Below are 21,978 nucleotides of genomic sequence, written 5' to 3'. Positions count from 1 at the left end.
GGAAATCACAGATGAGCTTCCAGAGGTTCCCGTTTTGCATTTGCTTTGGTCTTTGCTCTAGTTATCTGACTGTTCAGATGGCTGGGTCTCACCACTTGGTAAGTGGTTTATATCTGAAATTTACCATCACAGCTGAAAAACTAATGCCATTTTCCCAGTTAGCCTCCCCAATTGCCTTGCATGATGATTCAGTTCATTACTACCAACATCCACATCATCTTTACAAACAGGGATGATCTACCTCCTTCTGAATTATACTGGGGATAAAATTGAGTATATTTGATTACCATATATTTTCTTCTATTTTCACAGCAAATGCTCTATGACTGTTAGGCAACTGTTTTTCTTACTTGTTTGGCTATAAGAACCACTGAAACAAATAGGAAACATATTTATTCCTCCCACTTTTAGAAATAAAAACAGGAAAACTTTTCATGCTTCTACAGGTACAGTCCTGACTTTCACATTTAAGTACATCAGAATAAAAAAAGCCGTAGTTTCAACGGAAAAATGTGATGTGCTGATGAATGTTATTATTCTTATTGCATTCTCTCTGTTCTCCCCTTCCAGGCAGACTACCTGGGCTTTGACTATACCTATCCATAGTCTATTTAGTCTATTAACTCACCATTGATTCTACTCCAAGTCACAGATCACTGGAGGTCACCACCCTACCCAGCACTTTGCCCACATTGCGCTGGAGGCAGTGCAGGATTGACAGCAGAACTGGGGAGTCCAAAGCCTCAGAAAACCTCAGGGCTTATTAACAACAGTATGGAACTGTTGCATACATACTAAACAGTATGCAACTAAAAGTGTTTCACTTATCCTACCCTAACCTACTACCCTAACCTACTAATCATTACGCACTACATGAAGCCTTAGAACAGTAACCTAATTGCTGAAATCCTTTCTTTCCAGTTTCACTTCCCCTGCACAGGCTGAAAGTTGTATGCTGTAATTTTAAGACCTACCTAACCGGCTCCATGAGATGATTGGCTTTGGATTCCCTGTGGCTACACACTCCAGTATGACAGTTTGATGAAGAGAAGCCGTAATGTTTTGAGGACCAGCTATTATAGATGGCTTGTGAATAGGCTTCAAGTCTGAGGCTTTTGGGGGGGGGGGAAAGAAGGTGAGAACAATTAAACAAAAACTCAATTAAATATGAAATAAAGCATGACTTTTTAAAAGGATGCTTAAAATTAAATTTACACCTAAGCCTTATTTCAGTAATTGTGGAAACTTACACTGAACAATATTTTAGCCACAAGATACAAGCAAGCCAAATTATTTGGGTGACTGTTTCAGAGGACTGTTCAGTTACAGCTCTTCAATGCATGTAAATGTTTTTGTCATAATGTAAAAAAGAACATCATGCCATTGAAAAAAATCCCACGTGGTGAGTACCTGGAATAACACTCAGCACTGCCTCAGTGCTTTTACGTCTATTGGCTATTGTTGTGGCAACACATCGATAATTCCCAGCATCCTTCTGTTCAACACCATAGATTTGCAGAACTCCTGTAGGTAGAGAAGTTATCCTGTCAAAGAAACAAAAAAAAAGAAAAGCAGAAAAATGTTCAGCCAGTGAACACTGTCACAGAATTAACAACTCGATTTACAAACAGCCATTGCTACACTGACCTGGGGAGAGCAGGCTGGAGACTCAAAAACATTCTCTCTACATGACTCACTTCCCACATTTCTGAATTACAAGTGAGATTCCCCCCAGCACCACAATTACAGGCAAAGGAATTTACTTTCAACAAGCAGATCTTTCTCACCCTCAGAAGCAACCATCCCAACTGTTAGACAGTAACTACATTCATACCATTCAGGTTGGCTGATTTTTAGCAGCAATTTCTGATATACTGGCATAACTGGTATATGGTTCCCAGAAACCCACCTATGCTTTCAATTTCTATGTTTCTTTTTTCACCTTCCTTTACATGTTAGATATCTTGGACATGTTCAACAAAAGTTACACGTCAAGGATGGAAACAGGCTCAATGAATACGATCTGAACAGGGAAAGAACCTAGCAGGGAGCAGGCTGTATGCTTCAAGTTAATCAATTCAAAATAATTCCCCCTGCACTGAATTCCCCTAGCAAAAAGTGTTTTAACTCAATTTTCTGTACATATAATTCTTTATTGGACCTCTAAAGAAAAACAGGTTCAGCATCAATTCTTCTGTGAAAGCAATCCCATTAGTTCAAACCATCCCCACAGTCAAAGTCCATCTATGCTGTATCCCAACAGCAATTCCCATTCCAGAGGATGACTAGCATACAAAATTCTCCTATGACAAATCATAGGTCAATGATTACTGTGTAGACCATAGCAGGTGATTCTGGTCTGCAGTCATAACACCTATTTAAAATTCAGTAACAACATAACTATTACTAGCTATTTTAATAGTTGTCATACTATACATGTGGAATCTTTTTTATGTAATGGCACTGAAACTATTCAGATTTTCTTCCTGTAGCAGGCTCAAAACTATCAGATAAAATAAATGACATGCTAAAATGTGCAAGTCTACATACCTGTCCATGACTAAAGGTAAAGTTGTTCGATTCACTTCCCATGTCACAGTGGCAGGAGGGTTTGCTGTTATTTTACAGGCAAATCGAGCTACTCCACCTTCTTGGACCTCAGTTGAAAGTGGCTGGACTTCAAATGCAGAAATGGCTAAGAATGAGAGAACATCGAATTTAAAAGACAAAAGTGAGAAAAAAATCCTGGCTAAACCAAACTCCAGATCATAGATCAACTTGCAAAAATACACAGAAATACTTCAAATAGTCCTCTTTTCTACATGCAAAGAAAGATAGGTCTAATTACCTTGTCAACTTTGTTCGATAGCATGGTTTCTTTGGTTGAAGGTTTAGTTAAAACAACTTTGCTTTAACCTAATTCAGTAAAAAAATGTTTCAATGAAAATGACACTCTCAAATAGAATTAAGCATACAAATTGACTGGCATGCAGCTGGAAAGCATATCAATTATTACACTACTGAAGTTCATGTAAATTCAACGAGTTTGGGACTGACCCCACTTTACTAAAAAAGAATTATTTGACTGTAATAGAAAATTTCCAAAACAACATTTGGTTCCTGACAGTCATATTTTATTCCTTTAATAATACTCACTTTAGTAAAAGCGTTTGGAGAATTGGACATGTTCATGCTTGATAGGAAGAATAAACCAAAAATTATCTCAAAATAAGTTTAATCATGTAAGAACACTTTCATCCCAACAGTGAGTGATCACTGATTGGATGTCTGATACACAAAGCATCAATATAATTTCAAGCATTTAGAACTTAAGGAGTTCACAAAATCGAGCCAATTGAAGCAGCAGATCAATAAATACCTTCCAGCTAACAGACACTTCAGAAGTTTATCAGTAGCTGGATTTCTTTGCTCAGAAGATAAAAGCCAAAAGGGAAAGGAATACAAAACCTTCTAATTAATTGCTCTATTTACTGCTACTTACAACATAATTAACAGAAAGAACAACTCTTCAGAGGCAACTCCTTTTGGATAAACAAATAATTCCACACACATTTACTATTTACTTTAACATGTTCTCAATAATACCCTTCTGCATGGAGGACACACACAGTACTGATGCACACCAAGCATTCTAACAAATGCTCCCTGCCCTGTCATTTTAATACTATGGCATAGCATCAATAGATTAATATTGGAGTGTGAAGGAAATGTGACATGACCTGATTGTTTTCCCCTCCACACACAAGTTAACTCCTAACATGGGCCTACCTACATAACTTAAAGATTCCTATAACTAGTATACCTATTTCACTTTCCAGCTCAGAATAAATCCTGGGTTTTTTTGCACTGCATTCTTGTAGTTGCATCAGCACTGCAGGAACGAGCACTCCTAATCATACCAGCAGAGTTAAACTGTCACAGCTTCGTGAACAGACCTCCCAAAGATTGTCATTAACAAGACAAGCAAACTACTTTGTACAGCAAAAATCACCTGAAAGCAGTTGTGGCCACATGATGCAAACACCGTGGTTTTGGAAAACAGGTCTGGCACCTCAAATGTGATTCAGACTCCGAGGACGCAAGCAGAGATGCTCCTGGTATCCATTTTTATGACCAGTCCCCTGCTTTTGGCAGCAGGTCTCCACAACCCCAGCACACTGGAGTCTGTTCCCTACACACCTTCACCGCAGACAGAACTAGCCTATCTCACCAGCAGAATTTATCCCAGTTCCCTATGTTCTACTTTTTAGTCTTTCACTTCTGAGCAATATGAGTTTCAAGACCAAACAAACAAAAAGAACCCCGCAACTTGCATAAAGATGTTACAGCACAAGTCTTACATTTCAAGTCTGCTGGGATAGACATGAAAAGAGTTCTCTCCTTAAACAGATTTTCTTTTGATTGCTAAGGAATTATCAGAAGAAGAAAAAAATACCTAACAGTTCTTTGCCTACCTACAGAAGTTCAGCTTCACAGAACAGGACTCAGTGCAAGCCAAATAACCTGCACATACACCAGGTTGTTCCCATAACTCTAAACTTTCCAGATTTGCTTTCTGCTAAATTTGACACAGTCCAACTCTCCTGTAGTTTTCCACCACAGAAGGGGGGATGGGGGGAAGCATCCAGGCTTGTCTTACTTCCTCCCTTCCCTTCTCCTCCTCTGTTCTAATTCCTCCCTACACAGAAAACCTGTGTTCGCCTGGAGTCAGAATAATATTTCCCTAGTGCTGTTCTTAACAGATAGCTGCACCACACAGACAGTGGCATAAGAAAGGACCGTTTTAACACAGCAGAAGGGTAATTAGTCTTATCAAAGCAAAGCTCTTACACACCTTTAAAAGTTTTGTCTCCACAGAAACTATAAAGTCACACCCAGAATTTTCTTGTATCAGCACAATTATTTAAAGGGACAGAGCGAGGCTACAGAAACACAATATCTGGTTTTCATTGATGTATATAAAAAGAATTATTTATTTCCATGCATCTGGTACGTTACAGCTGAAGGTTAAAGACAGAAGCGAGACTCTCAAGAACTACAAAAGAAACTGAGGAAAATTAGTATTTCACATAACACAAAATGTCATCATAGTAGCAAGCAAGAACAGATTCAGCTATACTGTTTAGAAAATCCAATTCAAGTTGTTAATTGAAGCTGGTATTTAAAGAACATTTTTCCACCTGAGCAGGAAAAACGCATTTCCTCAGAAAATTAATCTTTAAAGATAACAAAATTCAGAACTATGGAGAATGGCACAAAATCTTCAGAAAAACTCATTAATCACACTAAATGTAGTTTTAGAAACAAAAAATGCCCACTTATCTCTCATCTGAATTTATACGTTGTTTATCAGTTTAGCTTAGTACTTGCTTCTTCTGTATCTTGTTTCTTTACACAAATCTCTGGTTTCTCCTTAATTCTGACTTCATTTGTTCCAGTAAAATCTGTTTTTACAAGTCTATCACTGTCTCATGAAACCTGACCTCTCTTTAACAGGCTTATTTTCATGGCAAGTGCTGCTACCAACTCAGAACCCCAAGAAAAAGTCATTGAAGCGGTGCTGTTAAGAGGCCAGAGCTCTATAAAATGGATAAGAAACAAAGTCTCAAGAGACACGTTGCTCCTGAAAACAACCCAGCAAAATGCAATAAATTTAAGTGCCGCCTTATTTGAGTTTCCCCCCTCTTTTCCAGTCTGTTTAATAATTTTGTTCCTAGATTTATAGCCAAAAGAAAACAATTAATGTTACTCTGAGAACCTGATGCTCCCACCCTTTTTAACTTGCAAGATACCAAATGCTGCTTACAGAAGAAGAAAACAATAGCTAGAAACTCTACTTACTTTTATAAATTCCTGCAATTAATGTGATGGGAACATGTGTTTGCACTCATACTTCTGAGTATTAATGTCTTTCATGGCATAAAACACACAGTTCTGTCCAACAAAATTATCTATGCAGAGAGAAATCAGAGTTCAGTTCTGGCATGAGTTCCCTCATTTTCCATGGAGGCAAATATCCACAGGCTCAAAAATCAAGTGATTACTTGCTGTCACACACTGATTAAATACTAGAGGAACACTGCTTGTGTCTCCTGCACCATACATGGATTGAATACTATCCTGCATGCAAAAAAAAAATATTCTGTGTACCTAAACAGGTTTACGAAGATTTACTATTAAAGTATGAAAAAATAAAACTTACACAGCTCATCTCTCACGTCTTTTCTGTTTGTTTAAATACAGCAGCAGTCCTTCATTCAGAGAGAGAGCATGCACCCGAACACCACACACCTACTTCATTCATTCCTGAAATGAAGTCCTGAAGCTTGTTCAAACACAAGTCCAGGTGACTTGTTCCCTTTCATGCTGCCCTTTCTACTCACACACTTTGTGTTATTAAGTGTTATTTTCTGAATGAGCTTTCTTAAGAGGCAAAAGAAATTCCAACAACCTACGTGTTTATTATTGTTAAAGCTTGCTGGTTTCATCACAGCTGACAGTAGCCCAAGACTGGACTGCAATTGCATAATAAAGAAACTTAAAGCATGAAAGATAAACCCCTGAACTGAAATTAGTCCCTGAACTGAAACAGTAGCACAGAATTGGGTTTCATGTAATCAGAATGCAGCAAATATTGAGAAACTCTCCAGCACATGACACCGACCACTTAAGCGTGTCTCAAGAAACACTCAGATGAACTGCTCAGGTGGAAAGAACAGAAGTATATAATACCATTTGTAGAACTTACATGTTAATGCTATTGAGAATTATGCAATAGCCCTAACCATTCAAATGAAACCAAGAATCTTCTCCTTTTTTTTTTCTTTTTTTTAATTCTCAGGCAAAGAGGTTTCACTTGAGAAGAAAGAACTTGCATGTTAAAGAAAAACTTTTTCAAAACAAATGGATTTCAGAACAGCACATGAGAAATTTAATATCAATTTTTCTCTTTTTGATCAAGTTTTCATGATGCTCTCTCTGAAAGAGTGTTTAAAAATGCAACAAATATACATGTGTATTACATTTCAGTAATGAAGCCAACTTGCACATATTTCTCTTGAGTTTAGTGCAATTCCTCAGTCCTTGCAGGAGTGAGGCTTAAGACAGATTATGCCATGCCTTTTGGTATATAGACACATATTTCCAAATGATTTGGTGTTCAAATAGCACACTCTGTTCTGGATCTGGATCGAAAATAACCTTTACATGACTACTGTCAGATCAGACACACGGCAAGACTATGGACACATCGCTATTCTCCCCATTTCTGATGAAGCAGTTGGAGTACACAGAGCTGGAGCTGTTGTCAAGTGACCCAACGGGTAGATCTTTGCCGAGTTTCCCAGGAGATGCTAGTAAAAATCAAATAAAGTATTTAGGAGCTCAAGTTCTGATTACTACATACAGTTCAGAGGTGAATGTCACACAAATGGAGCAATACAGGTAAAGTTTTTCATAATTGTAAGTGAAAAGGGATTACTGTGAAAGAGCATTCTGTATGTGCTACAACAAGCACAGTGATTTTTTACATTCACCCTTAAAATTTTAATCAAGTGTTGCTTGACCTAGAATTATTATTTCTAAAATATGGGGCATAAAAATGGATATTTCAGGAGAAAACAGAACCTGGCCTGTAAGTAAAGAATAAAAGCACTGGGACCTGATTAGCCCCAGGAAGGAAAAACTGAAGAGAGAAGTCTTACAAATATACAAAGGAGATATTAGAGAGAAGAAGGAGCAATAACTGTCATTTATCAGTAAGAACAGAAAAGCAGGAAGAGGCTTTAGCTCTAGCAGGAGAAGTTCAGGTGAGGCTGCTAAAGGGAAATATATTAGCAAGGAACAGACAAGTAAGGGAGGCAACACAACTGCTAGCACAAGGGGTACCTGGGCTGTTACCTACCTGCCCAAGGGCTGTGGCACTGCTCCTGCCACTTGCCACGCACCAAATGCTACAGTAAAGATTCTTTCACAAAGAAAATAACTTTGTCCTTCAGAAACATCCAGAATCTATTAGCTTCCCCCCTGCCCCCAGGCATAAAGACAATTCAGAGTAGATTTGTATGAAGAGGCTCTTCTGTTTTGCAGCTCTCTGCCCTGCCTCCCCCCCCCACCCCGCCCCAGCCTTTTCTTTCATTCTTCTTGCTCTTCAGAGCTTTATCAGTGTAGTATATTTTACATCAATAGGCCCTTAAATCTGTGGAGATAAGATAATAAAGCTAGTACATAAACAACAGGATATCTAAGAAAGAGTCAGTGCCAGAAGAACCCCTCAGTAGAACACGAGTGTCAGTCAGCAGATGATCACCTAAGGTATAATAGACAGCTGAGGTGTGCCACCACTCAACCTCACCTGGAACCACTATTGCTGGACAACAGTTTACACACTTGCTGTTCAACAGCTGATGCACCTGAATAGCTTTATCACTATCCTTACACATCTCCATTCTTTTCAAGCCAAGTGAGTCACTAAACTTATTTCAGAGAAAAAAGTTGCAAGACAATCAACAGGTACAAGAGGTAGGCTCTGGTGCTTCAACAGCTGTTCAACTATGCTGGAAAGAGGATAGCCCAACTGATTTAAAAAAATAAAACCAAACAAATCATCAACCAACTTATTTAAAATTATATATTCAGGATTTGAAAACAAGTTGAATTGGAGCTAAGTTTTTACAGCAACACAAACCTAAACTGTTCAGTCTAAAAAAACCCTGACCATCTTTAATCAGTATAGGCTGCAGTCTACAAATGAATGCTGCTTTTTTAGAAACACATCTGTGCAAAGAGAACAAACACAAAGTGCATGGGGAAATACAAACCTTTCAAAGGAAGATATTATTGGGTTTTTTATTAATTATGAAGCAGGTTATAACCTCTTGAGTTTCAATTTAAAATCAATAGTTTTAATTTAAAAAATCCTAAAGCCAACTTTGGCATAACACATACAATGATTCTACTTCCATACTGATGTATGGAACCCAAAACACACAAGGAAAATGTCTCCAGATAACTGTAAAGTCTTATAATATAGGATTTCTATGATGCAGGTAGATGACAGGTCTTGCGGTATATAAAATACCATGTTTTTAATAAGCTGCTAAGGAAGAAGCTTATACATCAATTCATGCAGAAGCACGTAGTATGCCATCTAAGAGGATGCTCATGGTGTTGGGAACATGCTACTCTTACTTCACTAAGAAATGTGGCTACAGGCCTGATTTAAATTATAACTTACCTTCCATGACACATACAGATACAAGACAAATATCTCATTTGTGCTATTATTTAAAGGCAATATAATATTCTTCCAATGAAGTCACTGAAGTACCAAGAATCTCCGAACTGATTCTGAAATTCTTCAGTTACCACTAAATATGAGTATAAAATAGTGGGCATGCTCATATAAAGTATGAATATCAGAGAACTCCAAATTCAAGTCGGCACTGCTTTGAGGTTCTTGACCTAACCTGTCCTTACAATTCACTGTGTCATGATGCACTCAAAAAACTTCCAGTATCTGTTAGGCTGTAGACCAAGACCAAACACATGAACCAGTACAATTCCTTGCAGTCTCCTGTCTGAATTTCTTTGCCTCTTTTTTCCTACTTAAATTGTGAATTTCTTGGCACAGGGACTACATTTTTTTTCCTGCATTTGCTAAGTTACAAGCAAATGCTGTCTTCTGCCTGTATGAGGCTATATCTCAGTTTACAACAATCTTAAATCCATTAACAAGGAAGCTGGATTTTTCCTTCCCTCAGGTTCTCTTCCCTTTGGTTTTTTTTTCTCTCCAGGTATTGTTTTCAGTTTCTCTTAATTAATGCATGTGTTATTCAGCAAGACTACCATATTGAACACAGGTGCTACAGTTGATGAAAGGGATTATAATGCTCAGCTTTTCCTTATAGATTCCTGTTGACCTTTTTTGGTCGAAATTAAATCTATTTTCAGCAAAACATCATGGACAATTCAGGTAACTCCACATCACTGGCACTGTGCACTGCAAAAACTCAGAATCTGCAGTGTTGTGGGTCAGTGGAGGCATGAGTAGGACCAAGACTGTAAGAGAAAATTTGCAAAGTGTCAGCCCGACTGCACCCAGTGAATACATTTTCTCCATTTAAAGAAAATAATTTTTTTAAAAACAGAAAAGAAAAAAGAGGAGAATTAATTAAAAGAAGTATTATAACTATGTTGAAGTCCCTGTTTGGATCACTGTAGTTAATTGGACCATTTACAGAGAAAAAGTACTTACTTTGCAAGTACAAGTAGATCCAAAACTGCAAGTTATTCTGGACAGCAAACTGAAAACAACCTACTGTTGTCACAGTGGAGGCATTGCTAAAGCTGCAGCAGCACAGATAATATCAAGAGGAACTTGAATTTCACCGGTTACTGTGATCAGATGAAGAGAGCAGCACCATACTAAAGAATATGTCTTCATATAATTATGATCTAAACATTTGAGCAACAAACCATCTGACATAAAGCTGGATAAAATCCAACATAATTGGAAGAAAACCAAAGACAAAATAGTAAAAAAACCAAATGCACCAACACACAATGGAAAAGGAGACTACTTATTGGATTTTGCTTCTTGCAAAGTATTCTCCTTTAAGTGGTCCTTCTCTAACTCCAAGGATCAGGCTTAATTTTATCTTATCTCACTTTTCTTTGAAATGCAACAGTATATGTTAACTTGGGACCAAAACATTAGTTCTCCAGTCATCTTGACCACTCCAGGCATCAGAAAGATTTGCTTCTGAACTATGGACCTCTGGTAGTTTAGCTCATAAATGCATACGTCTGCAAAGACTTTATCTTCCTTCAGCCTCACTTATTGTCTGCACAGCCTCACTTATTGTCTGCACAGATACTTCCCTCCTCTTAATGGCTATTATTTAAGGCAAACAACTGAGTTTGAGACACAACTGAGTTCCGTGTGTAAGAGGAAGTGATATCATCCAGAACACTTTTGATTCTTTCAGGCACAAAGGAAAAGACTCAGTTGATTCTGACTGTTATAAAAGACTAAAGAGGAAAAGATTGTAATTCAAACAACATACTAGTAATGCCATTCTTGTAAATTACCAAAGATTTAACTCTTCTGATAAATTGGAAGCATGGCTTTTTCCCTAAAGTCAGCTGTTATTTTTAATTTCGGCCAGTGTGGTTGGAAAAATAAGTGCCTAACTAAAACACCCTTTTTCTATATCTTGGCATTTTAAAGAAATATTCTGAAACTCCATGGTTTTGTACTACTATTGCTTAAAACTTTAGTTTAATATACTTATTTTTAATTAATAACCAAAGATGCATACAGTGACAAAAGCATGATAGTTAAACTCAGTTGGAACAAAATTAGTCTTTTTGTTTTTCAAATAAATCAGAAACACCACAAAATAAATAAGTAAAATCTTCCACAAAATCACACAGGCTGCTGACATCATTGCCAAGTTGTTAAGAATACAAAATAAGAATTCTGGATAACACTGTATCAGGTGCTTACCTTTTTACACTAGAATTCTAAAATTGTCTTTTTTTCCTCTGTATTAATCCCTGGCAGTAAATGCCATCACACATTGACATATTAATGAGCTGAGATAGCCTAACAAAAAGCAACTGATAGCAATAAAACAACCAACCTATCATCCTCTCCTTCTCCCCAAAATCTTCTAAAAACAGGGAGTGGACTGTAGTGTTCATTAGCTCATCCTATGCCTCTCCTCAAATTAATTAACTCATAAATTAGGGCTCTCAAGATGGTGGTTGTTCTCACTCGCTTGCTTAAAAACACCTATAATACAAAAGGGAGAATAACAACTAATTCTGTTCCAACTACTCACACACACTGCACATGCTACACAGAATCACACACAGAATCACACACAGAATCACACACAGAATCACACACAGAATCACACACAGAATCACACACAGAATCACACACAGAATCACAGGTTGGAAGGGACCTCAGGGATCATCTAGTCCAACCTTTCTGGGAAGACCACAGTCTAGACAAGATGGCCCAGCACCTTGTCCAGACAACTCTTGAAGGTGTCCAATGTGGCCGAGTCAACCACTTCCCTGGGGAGATTATTCCAATGGTTGACTGTTCTCACTGTGAAAAATTTCCCTCTGGTGTCCAATCGGAATCTCCCCAAAAGCAATTTGTGTCCATTCCCCCTTGTCCTCTCCATGGGACTCCTTGCAAAAAGGGAGTCTCCATCTTCTTTGTAGGTACCCCTTAAGTACTGGTACACGGTGATGAGATCCCCTCTAAGCCTCCTTTTCTCAAGGGTGAACAAACCCAGCTCTCCCAGCCTATCCTCATATGGCAGGCTGCCCAATCCTTTGATCATCTTGGTGGCCCTTCTCTGGACCCCTTCCAGCCTGCCCACATCCTTTTTGTATAGTGGGGACCAGAACTGTACACAGTACTCCAGGTGTGGCCTGGCAAGCGCTGAGTAGAGTGGGATGATGACTTCTTTCTCTCTGCTGGCGATGCCCTTTTTGATGCAACCCAGCATCCTGTTGGCCTTCTTGGCCGCAGCAGCACACTGTTCACTCATGTTGAGTTTTCTCTCCACCAGGACCCCCAGGTCCCTTTCCACAGAGCTGCTCTCCAGCCAGGTGGATCCCAGTCTGTACTGCACTTTCCTGCATACTTGCAGGAAAGAATAACTTAATATTGCACATTTTCCTTATCTAATACAGAAGAATTCTTGTTTACAGGTTGACTCTCCAACACCAGTATTCACAGATTTAATGTCCTTGAACTCACTTGAGCCCATCCACACCTCCAGTCCCAGAAAGGCAGTATGGACCTGAAACGCCAACTGCCTTTCTTAACATTTCAAACAAGCTTTTCCAGACAATTTCACTTCCAAAGATAACATACTTTATAAAGGATTATCGAATCAGTTCATCACAATTTTCAAATCCATACAGGTATATACATAAACATGTACTATAACTGGGACAGTTAGAGAAACAACAGTCTTTAAGCCATTCCACTTCTCATTGATTCCTTGGGAACAGCTTTACTAAAATGGCACCTTGTACCATCTGATCTCAAATTAAACTAAATCCTTTTAATGTGCAACAAGGAGATTACTGCTATTAATCCCTGGATTTTAATGAGGTACTAACACTAAACTGTTAGACATGACTTTAAAAAACAGTATTCACTTGGATTGCCTGGATTGTCATCCCTGTTAAAGAATATTCATTTCACCTTTCTGTTTTGTTTTCCAGCTTTGTATTTTAGCTTTAATTTCTGCCTCTCTTTTGTTTGATCAAGCTGGTTACTAAGAACTCACTCTTAGAAAGAAGACAGGATACAGACCTAAGATTACATGACAGAAACATTTGATTTCCTGATATGAAAAATAAAATAATTTTTCTGGAAAACCTAGAGGTTGAACATCAAAAATGACAAAAAACAAAGGTGGAGGGGGGCGGGGGACAGGAATGGGATGGGACGACAACACGACACACATCCAATTCAGGCATTACATAACAAAATAAGTATTTTAAGGAAGAAAGAAAAAAAACAAGAGAGAGATGGAATCAAGCAAACAGTAGTGTTAGATAAATAAAAGGACTCCTCAAATCACAGTACTCTGTCAGTTTAAAAACTCTTATAGCCAGGTATACAGTCTTTACTACTAACATTGTTCAAACCATGGCTTGGTTGGAACTTAAGTTACTGTTTCTACATACAGAAATCTTTCAGTACTTTTCAGATTCTTTGTTAATATCTTTCTCCAGAAACATCTGAACATGCAGGTCAATAGTCAGCAGAGAGTCTTTTCACAAGACAAAAAGCCCACATATCTTCAGAACTACCACCATGCTGGCAGAAAGAAAATTCTACAGAAAAATCTAACTGTACATTTAGCCCTAAATCTATACTTCCAATACCTCAGAAAAATTAGGACGTTTTTCCTCACAAATAGTTTTGAAAACACCTCTATAATTACTCCAAGTGGCAGGGAAACTTCCTTAAAAGAAATTTTATACCTGGTTTACTGAAATCATATCTGAGGAAGATAAACCTTCCCTTTAGTCACTAAGCAAAATGTTTAAGTTTAAATTCATCAAAAATTTTCCATGCAAAATACTAGTTCAAGGCAAAACTGTAATTCTGGATATGGTAATGAGTCATGTTTCCTTTAGTCTACACTGAAATGAAAAGTAGTCACAGAAGTGCAAATTATGCTCCCTTTTAAAATAATATCTCCCTACATTGTTCAGGAACATACAGAACAAGACCCCACAGCCTGCTCTGTATACTGGAAATATCAGCAAGCAGAAAAACATTTACCCTATCACCATGCTATTTGTGAATCCGATTACACTGTGTGTTTTCACAGATATTTCTTGAGTTAAACATATTTCCAGGATAAACCTAATACACCAATTTTCTCTTCCTTAAATGAAAATAAAAGGATAAAGAAATGCTCCTCTATGACTTCACCAATATTAAGAAATACTTGAATTGTGACAGTATAAACACCATAGCAGCAGTTTTGAAGACAATAGTTCAGAACTGTATTGAAAAAGGAGTCCAGTCTCAGGCAATTACCTTAGAGCATTACAATTAAATAATAGGGAGGCTAAATGAGACTGAAACTGCTGCATTGATTTGACACTATCAATAATTTATATGGGATACCTATTAATCTGTCTATTGCAAAGATTTTTCTTAACCATTTGCCATTTAGAATCTCCTAGCAGGCATTTTAACCTTTTAAAGAAGGTAGATTGGAATTACAGCTTGTACAGAATACAATCATAGTCTACAGTGATTGTTACTATTCTGATGCTTTGGAAAACCCTGCTGAGTGGGAAATGACAGAGCTGCATTTTTAGGAGCCACTAGCCTAGCACTACAACTTGGGTTTCTCTTCCCTTGCTACCATTTTTTTTTTTCCTAAGCCAAAGAACAGATTTTATCAAATGGGATGACATTTTGGGAGCTACTGACATAGCTTATTGGCATCCGTGCACTTTATGTTCACAAATCTAGAAAGTTTGAGAGCCAGATGTTTAAGACTGCTGACACGTATTTAAGTTTTTCCAACCTGTTGATCAGTAGGAGTCTTATCCTTGATTTCAATAGGCTTTCAGTCAGGGCCTTACCTTAGAGAGATAGAGACCCTTTATTGAGAAAACACTGTGCCTCCTCAATTCTCTAGGTGAACTGTGTATTACTCCAGAACTCTGGCACATATTGCTTTGTTGGGGAAGAAGAAAGGAGGGAAGAAGAAAGACTGGAAGGGAGGGGACTTGTTCTGGTTTGTTTTACAAATCTTTACAAAGATATTTTTTTCCAAATGAGTGTGAAATATGCCAATACTTCAACTGAAAACACAAACTTAAACAACGAAAAAAAATTTTAAAAAAGGTTCAAATATTGCAAAAAATTAACAAGATTAGAAACCTCATTTCTACAGTGTGAAAGACATAAGCACACAGAATGAGCCAGGTTTGACCATGAAATTTGACATTCCCTATAGGCAAAACTGATCCTTCACAGCATGTGTGTCTCACGTTTCAGTTCACAGAATAGTATTGGCAGATTGTAGGCAAGGAGCAAATCTTTCCAAGGTATTAGTCTGTGTGACCCTCTCAAACTCACATTTTGAGTTTTGGAGGGACCAGAAACTGCTCTGCACATAGAGGTAATTACAGAAAGCTTTCACTGATAAATCCAAGGACACCCCAGATGAGGTAGTGAGTGAGGATTTGGGCCATCTGCCCTTCTCAGTTCACTACCTCTGCTCTGGACAAATCTCCTCCAGGGCCCTGACTGCTAAACTAAAGGGTGAGCTCCTTTGCAGAGCTTATTGCAGTTTCATCTCCAACAAACTGCCAGTCAATCACATCTGGGAAACAGTCTGCTCTGCTAAAACTTATCATCATCTTATTGCAAACACATTTACTTCTAGCCTACCATATAGTTAGTTCTGCCACTGAAACTGAACAGAGAGAGGTGCAATAGAGAAAGGAACGGAAAAAGGAAGAAACAATGGTACGTTTTAATTTTTCTTTTCCTCTCTCATATCCTTGCCAACCTGCTGACAGATAACTAAGTAGTGTAATTTTTAGACAATGATTGCCGAACTAAGATGTAAATTACTAGGAATTACTCTCCAATCTCTATAAGAAGGGAGAAAAGGAAATTAATCATTAGCTTCATATATAAAAACCACACTTTTAAAATACAATGCAAGACTGTTTCTTTGTGCATTAAAATCTTTGCACATTAAGGTCCATGATTGCCTCCATTACCCAAAAAAAAAAAAAAGGTAGCGCTTGCCTAGTCACAAACTAGCTACTGGTACTGAAGAATGCTATAATCTAAAGGCAATGAAATGGAGAAGCAAAGAGGTCAACAGTCTGAGCACCCTTGAACAAAAGTTCCCTTGGAGATGCCAGCTGCAATCTCATTTGTTTCCTCTAACACTTTCAGGTTCCCCTGCTCCTTTCTTTAAAGCTCCTAATTCAGTGGCTGACAAATGATCACTTAAAAAAATCTCTGTACAGGAGTAAACAAGTCTGAATATGTCCACTGAAGATCACTAAGCTCTCCATCATTTGGGATGGGACTAGATTCTGTAAAGTGTTTCTGGCCACACACAGGCAGACAGAGGCACAGACACACAGTTTTCACCACCAGCTTCTCAAAGTTCAGACCAGGCTGAAGTTTCATATGTAGTATTTTCTCTTCCTGAAAACTTGGAAGTCAAGTAGACTATTCTGGACAAGGTTTTTACAGAAATGTACTAATTTATTCATTCTTTCTTTCCTACTGTGTCCTGTTATTCCTTATTTCTTACAGTATCCTCAGAAAGTAAGAAAGTAAATTGTCTTCTCCACATACAGAACGGAAACTGCTGTGAGCAAGTTTCTGATAAATCCCAGTGCAGAAAGTCAAGAGAAGAGGAGGACTCAAATGGATGCACATTGAAGACAGTTGAAAGGAAAGGAAAATATAAGGAAAAATTCTGTGTCCCCCCGAGAATAACCAAAAATAGCCTCTTCCTTGTATGTCCTTACTTCCCCAAGTTTGGTTTTCTTTCATTAATAACAAAACAAAGCTTCTTTCCCCTCTTGCAAGAGCTCTTTAGAAGTGCAACATGTGGAGACAGGATCTGAAAGACAGAGTATCATCTTTGGCTGCTCCAGAGAAGAAAACAGCAGAAAATAAGAACAAATAAGGCATGTGATTCTGGAACAGCCTCCCTTTGGTGAGGCAGTTTTGGAAATGCAACCCCTTCCTACACACATGGACATCACTGAGGCAGATGCAAGCCCTACCACTGCCATTTAACTATTGTCTCAGAAGCTTTCAGCCCTGTAAAAGTTTGTTTTCTGGGCACAGGACACATCAAATGGCACACCAGGCTCTCAAGATTTTAACATCTGGCTGGCTGTCTAAGCTCCCCTTCTTGGATAAAACTCTGAATTCAAAATTATTATCATAAGCATCAGAATACTCCTGGTGTCTCTATGATACTGATCCATTTTTCAAGGATAAAAGCAATCATTTAATCTCAGGATACATTGTACTTTATGAAAGATTCTCTTTGCTTTTACTAAAGAGGCAGCATATGTTCACTGTAAATTTTGGAAAGCGTTAACCTTAGCAACAGAAAGTTCATAACCAGCATGTCTACTGTATGTTAAGAAAAAACATCAAAACAGTTGAAAAAAACTGGCTCATCAGAAGTGAATAATCACCCTTCAAGAAGTTCTCTTAAATGCTGAAACATGCATGCAGGAACAGAAAAGTATGATTTCACAGGGTGACTATTAGACTGCACTGTTTCTTCTCCACTTGTTCAGACCACAGGAACAGACACACAACTTGTTATTCATGACATATTAACATAACTGTGACAATAAATGGGATCCTAAGCAGCACCAATGTGCTACAGAAATTAACAGGAGGATCCTAACTGACATACTACCAACCCATGAGCACCTCATTCTGTTAATTCTCCAGCCCATCAGGTGCTCTTAGAGCCACACTGAGGTGATGATCTGGGATTGCAACACAGGGACATGCATCAAAACTCCCAGTCTATGAAGGAAGAAAGTACAGGATAATATACCCAAGTCTTTCTATTTTACCTTGGTCAAAGCAGCTAATGATATTGCAACAACAGCACTTTCCACCTCTTGCAGCTATGTGTAAGCTATTCACATAACCACACATATTGCCTTACTACACCTCAATCATTACATAAGAGGCAAAAACCAAAAAATGTACCACTTCCACCCTTCCCAATGAAACCAGGCATACATACACCTCAGGAGTTATCACTAGCACTGTTTTAAAGGAAAGAGAAGATTGAGGCTTAGAAATATGTGGTCCTATATATTCAACAGTTTATTGATGGTGTAACTGACATACCCTACTGAATCATATGAACAAGCATGAGAGATTTGATCTTTTCACTTCTGAAGGTATCCCAGCTGGGGTTTTCCCTTCTCAGTCTATCTATCATTCAGGCAACAGTGTGTGACCACAGAAGTGCACAATAAATGCTAATGCACTTATCAAGGAATTCCCCTCTGCTCTTCTGCAGCAAGAAATGTAGGAAATAGTACAGAAGAGGCACACAGTAAGCCACATTAATCAGCTTCAGAGATGCTCTATTTGTGTGGCTGCATGCACTCAGGAGAAAGAACACACTACTTTCTCCATTGCAAGGACTGCTTTCCTTCAGCAGTTTGCCAAGTAACTGCCTTCTAGTATCTATGCTTAACCCTACAGATGCCTTTCTTTGGAGTTCTTGCCATTCTGTGAGGAAGTTCTGTTCAATAGCCCAACTGTTACCTGCGGAACATCCAGCACAGTTTTACACTTGACGACACAAAGAGAAATATCAGAACACAAGCAGGACTGTGCAACAAAAGACGTATTCCTTCACAACTGTCTTAATTTGGCATCCAAAAAAAAAAAAAACCCAAACAAAAAGAAACTCTCACCCCAAAGAGAAACAGAAATAGAAAATTAAAGATTGACTGCCATTATTCTAATGTTCCTCAAAGAACAAGCCCAAAAAAGAACAATGAAAATGTAACAATCAGTCAGTGCAACACAGAAAAGAGAATTCCTGCACTAGGCAATGAAAGCCTCCAGTACTGTAAGCGCTAAAGCTGCCCCATCCTGATCAATGAATTTCACTGCAGATGCTGGCTGAAAGGTAAGACCTCTATTTATCAGTCATGCACCTTTAAAAATAAATAAATGCTATTCCTGGCTAAACTAAAACAAGACCGTAAGTAGAATGCAGTACCCCCTCTTCACCTCACCCTGCCCAGCTCATCAATCAGAAGAAGCACTGCAGAGCACATCCCAGGACAGGAGCGGAGCCCCACACATTCCTCTGCCATGTCGCCCACCACTGCGCCTTCCCTTACATCTGGGGGGAGGCAGAGGAAAAGGTTTCATTTCATAGGGTGGCAAACAGACACCATCCACATATGAACGAGCATAAGCTGATATGGTGGTGCTGTAAGTCTTCAGACCGCCAGAAACGCTATCCCTGAGAGATAACAGCACTCTCAATTTTTTGCTTACAGCGTTTCAGAAACAGCATCCTAGGATGAAAGACACAATTTCACTGCAACACACTGAGGAGAGGTGCGCTTCAGCCCCGTCTCCAAATGTCAACGTTGCAGTATTCCCATGGGGAAAGAAGAGATGCCTCCACTCTCAAGGGCCAAACACCTGCAGCTCATTTCCCTGTCACCAAATGCCCCCCTTACTGCATTACATAGCCCAAAGATCTCTCCCCAATCATGGGCTTCCTACGCCACATAGTAAGTAACAGCAAAATACTGAATATCTTAAAGTTTCAGAGCAACAGGAAGAAAACCAGAAACAAACTTCACACAAAACACCTCAAATAACAAAAGGCATTGTCAGTACTGCTTATTTATTGAAGTTACTTAAATCCTCTAATTAGATGTTATCTGAAAATTTCTAGAGGTAGGGGAAGGGAAGGGTTTAAAATTCTTGCCATTGTCACATAAAACAAATAGAAGTGTGGCTTCCAGATAAAAATTGTATTGCCTTCTATGACATTGAAGTCCCTCTATTTTTCCCCAAGTATATTTCTCTCGCTCCCTTTTGTGTCTGGAAAATATCCTGCAAGTATATTTTGAATGCAACATAAAAGCCCTCATATCAAAGGCAAACAGAAGAAACCAAAAAATTTTGTCTTTAGAGGAAGTCACATTGCTATGGCTGTTGACTCCTTGAGTGGGAGGCAATAGCTGGATTGCCAGTTTGCCTAGTCATTGTGCAAGCAAATAACCATGTTCTACTGAGCAGGTAATAGCTCTGGTTATTAGATTACTTATATTCTCTAACACCCAATGACAACCCACTTTCATTTTCCATGATTTTCAGAAGTTCATGATTTATCACCAAATCGAGGCCATGAATAAAAGCCATCAGGAATGCACCGAGGGAAGTGTTTTCTTGAGCACAGAGAAGCCAGTACCCCCACCACGGACATCATGCTCCAGCCTGAAACAAGCAAACTCTGAGAAAGGGGACTGATCCCTGGGAAATGCAACTGCAGGCATGAAAAGAATACCACCAGGCCTCCATGAAAGAAGGAGGCCTATTCAACAGGTGTTGTACTTATGCTAGATTTCTGACACATACACAGAGGTGTATAACAGAGAAGAGTTCAGCAAGGTTAGATTGTCTCAGACTTCCTAACTCTCTTGTGCTCTTAAGGTAGTTAAGCCTCTCATTTATCTCAACAAATCCAAAATTGTCCCTTTTTCCTCAAAAAGAGGGAGAGAAAAAGAATACAACACACCAAGCCTCACTGTATTTTCTTCTAAATTATGCACTTGTACTTCTATCAGCAGAAGTGTAATACCTTGGCCTGAAGCCGATCAGAAATCCCTCATAATGCATTCAGTAAGCCAAATCAAAACAATACATAGCTTATGACTGTGGGGTAAAGAAACTTGAAGGTCATATTTCATCTGCTGCAGCTCATCATGTTCCTTCAAATGGAGGCAGAAGGTTAACTGGCAGGATCTGCTCTTCAATTCCTGTTATTTCCAGTGGAAAGAGCTAAGCAACAATGTTCTTTTCTCAGTACTTCATGAAGAGGATCAGCAAAAAAAAAATCCTAATGTTAAGGGAACACAGCTCAGTTGAAGGGAAGATGAGCAGAAGAGCCTTGCAACACAATGAAGAGGAAACATACCTCCTTAGTGCAACTCAAAGTTGGGTTTTGGGTGTATTAAATTATAAAACTGAAAACACAATTCAGGTTTCATAAAGCATGGAAACACCTTCCTCTTGTTTCAAAAAGGGATTCTAAACCAGCAGACCAATGGACAGGTAGCACTGTTGCACATTTGGAAAACTGCTGGGTTTGTACAACAAACTTTTGTTCATCAGGTAAAAAGGGGGATTGGATAGAAAATACTAGGTTCTACCCTCAGCTTTACAACTGCCTGTATGTATGTAGGAAAGTAATTTATTAGTTTGATCCTGTAGAATTTATTCTCTTCTCAGTTTTTCTCCACACCTAAAACAGAGGTAACACACTTATCTTTTACTTACTCTAGTCTTTTCTGGGTTTCTTAGCACCATATATAAGAGGTAGTAGGAACATTAATATTCACATCCACTACACATTAAAACTAAGAGTAAGATTAATAGAAATTAATATTCTTAACCTTCTGCCATATAAACTAATCACAAAAAAATCTATGGATTTGTTAGCAAAAAAGAGGGGGGGGCAGGGTGGACACAAGGATCATAAAAAGGAAGGGGGGAACCAACAACAAAACCCTCAAAACCAAAACAGTCCTATTGCACTGATGGAATTGAAACGATCTGTCCCTCTTCACAAGCACCACACTGAGCTGACAAACTAAATCTCTCTTTGGTTGAAGGCCAAA

At 38.5% G+C, this 21,978-nt stretch overlaps 1 protein-coding gene across 1 annotated transcript in view; it reads right to left on the bottom strand.

The window, feature by feature from the left end:
- The window catches only part of PRTG (protogenin), a 93,317-nt gene that overhangs the window by 52,732 nt on the left and 18,607 nt on the right, over window positions 1-21,978 (bottom strand). Inside the window, 3 exon segments of the mRNA XM_075100311.1 lie at window positions 975-1,112; window positions 1,411-1,544; window positions 2,551-2,695. Of these exon segments, the coding sequence (XP_074956412.1) occupies window positions 975-1,112; window positions 1,411-1,544; window positions 2,551-2,695 (417 nt within the window).

This window comes from Phalacrocorax aristotelis, chromosome 7 (assembly GCF_949628215.1).
Source record: "Phalacrocorax aristotelis chromosome 7, bGulAri2.1, whole genome shotgun sequence".
NCBI lineage: Eukaryota > Metazoa > Chordata > Aves > Suliformes > Phalacrocoracidae > Phalacrocorax > Phalacrocorax aristotelis.
Note: the sequence above shows the minus strand (reverse complement) of the source record. Positions and strands in the feature narration are given on the sequence as shown.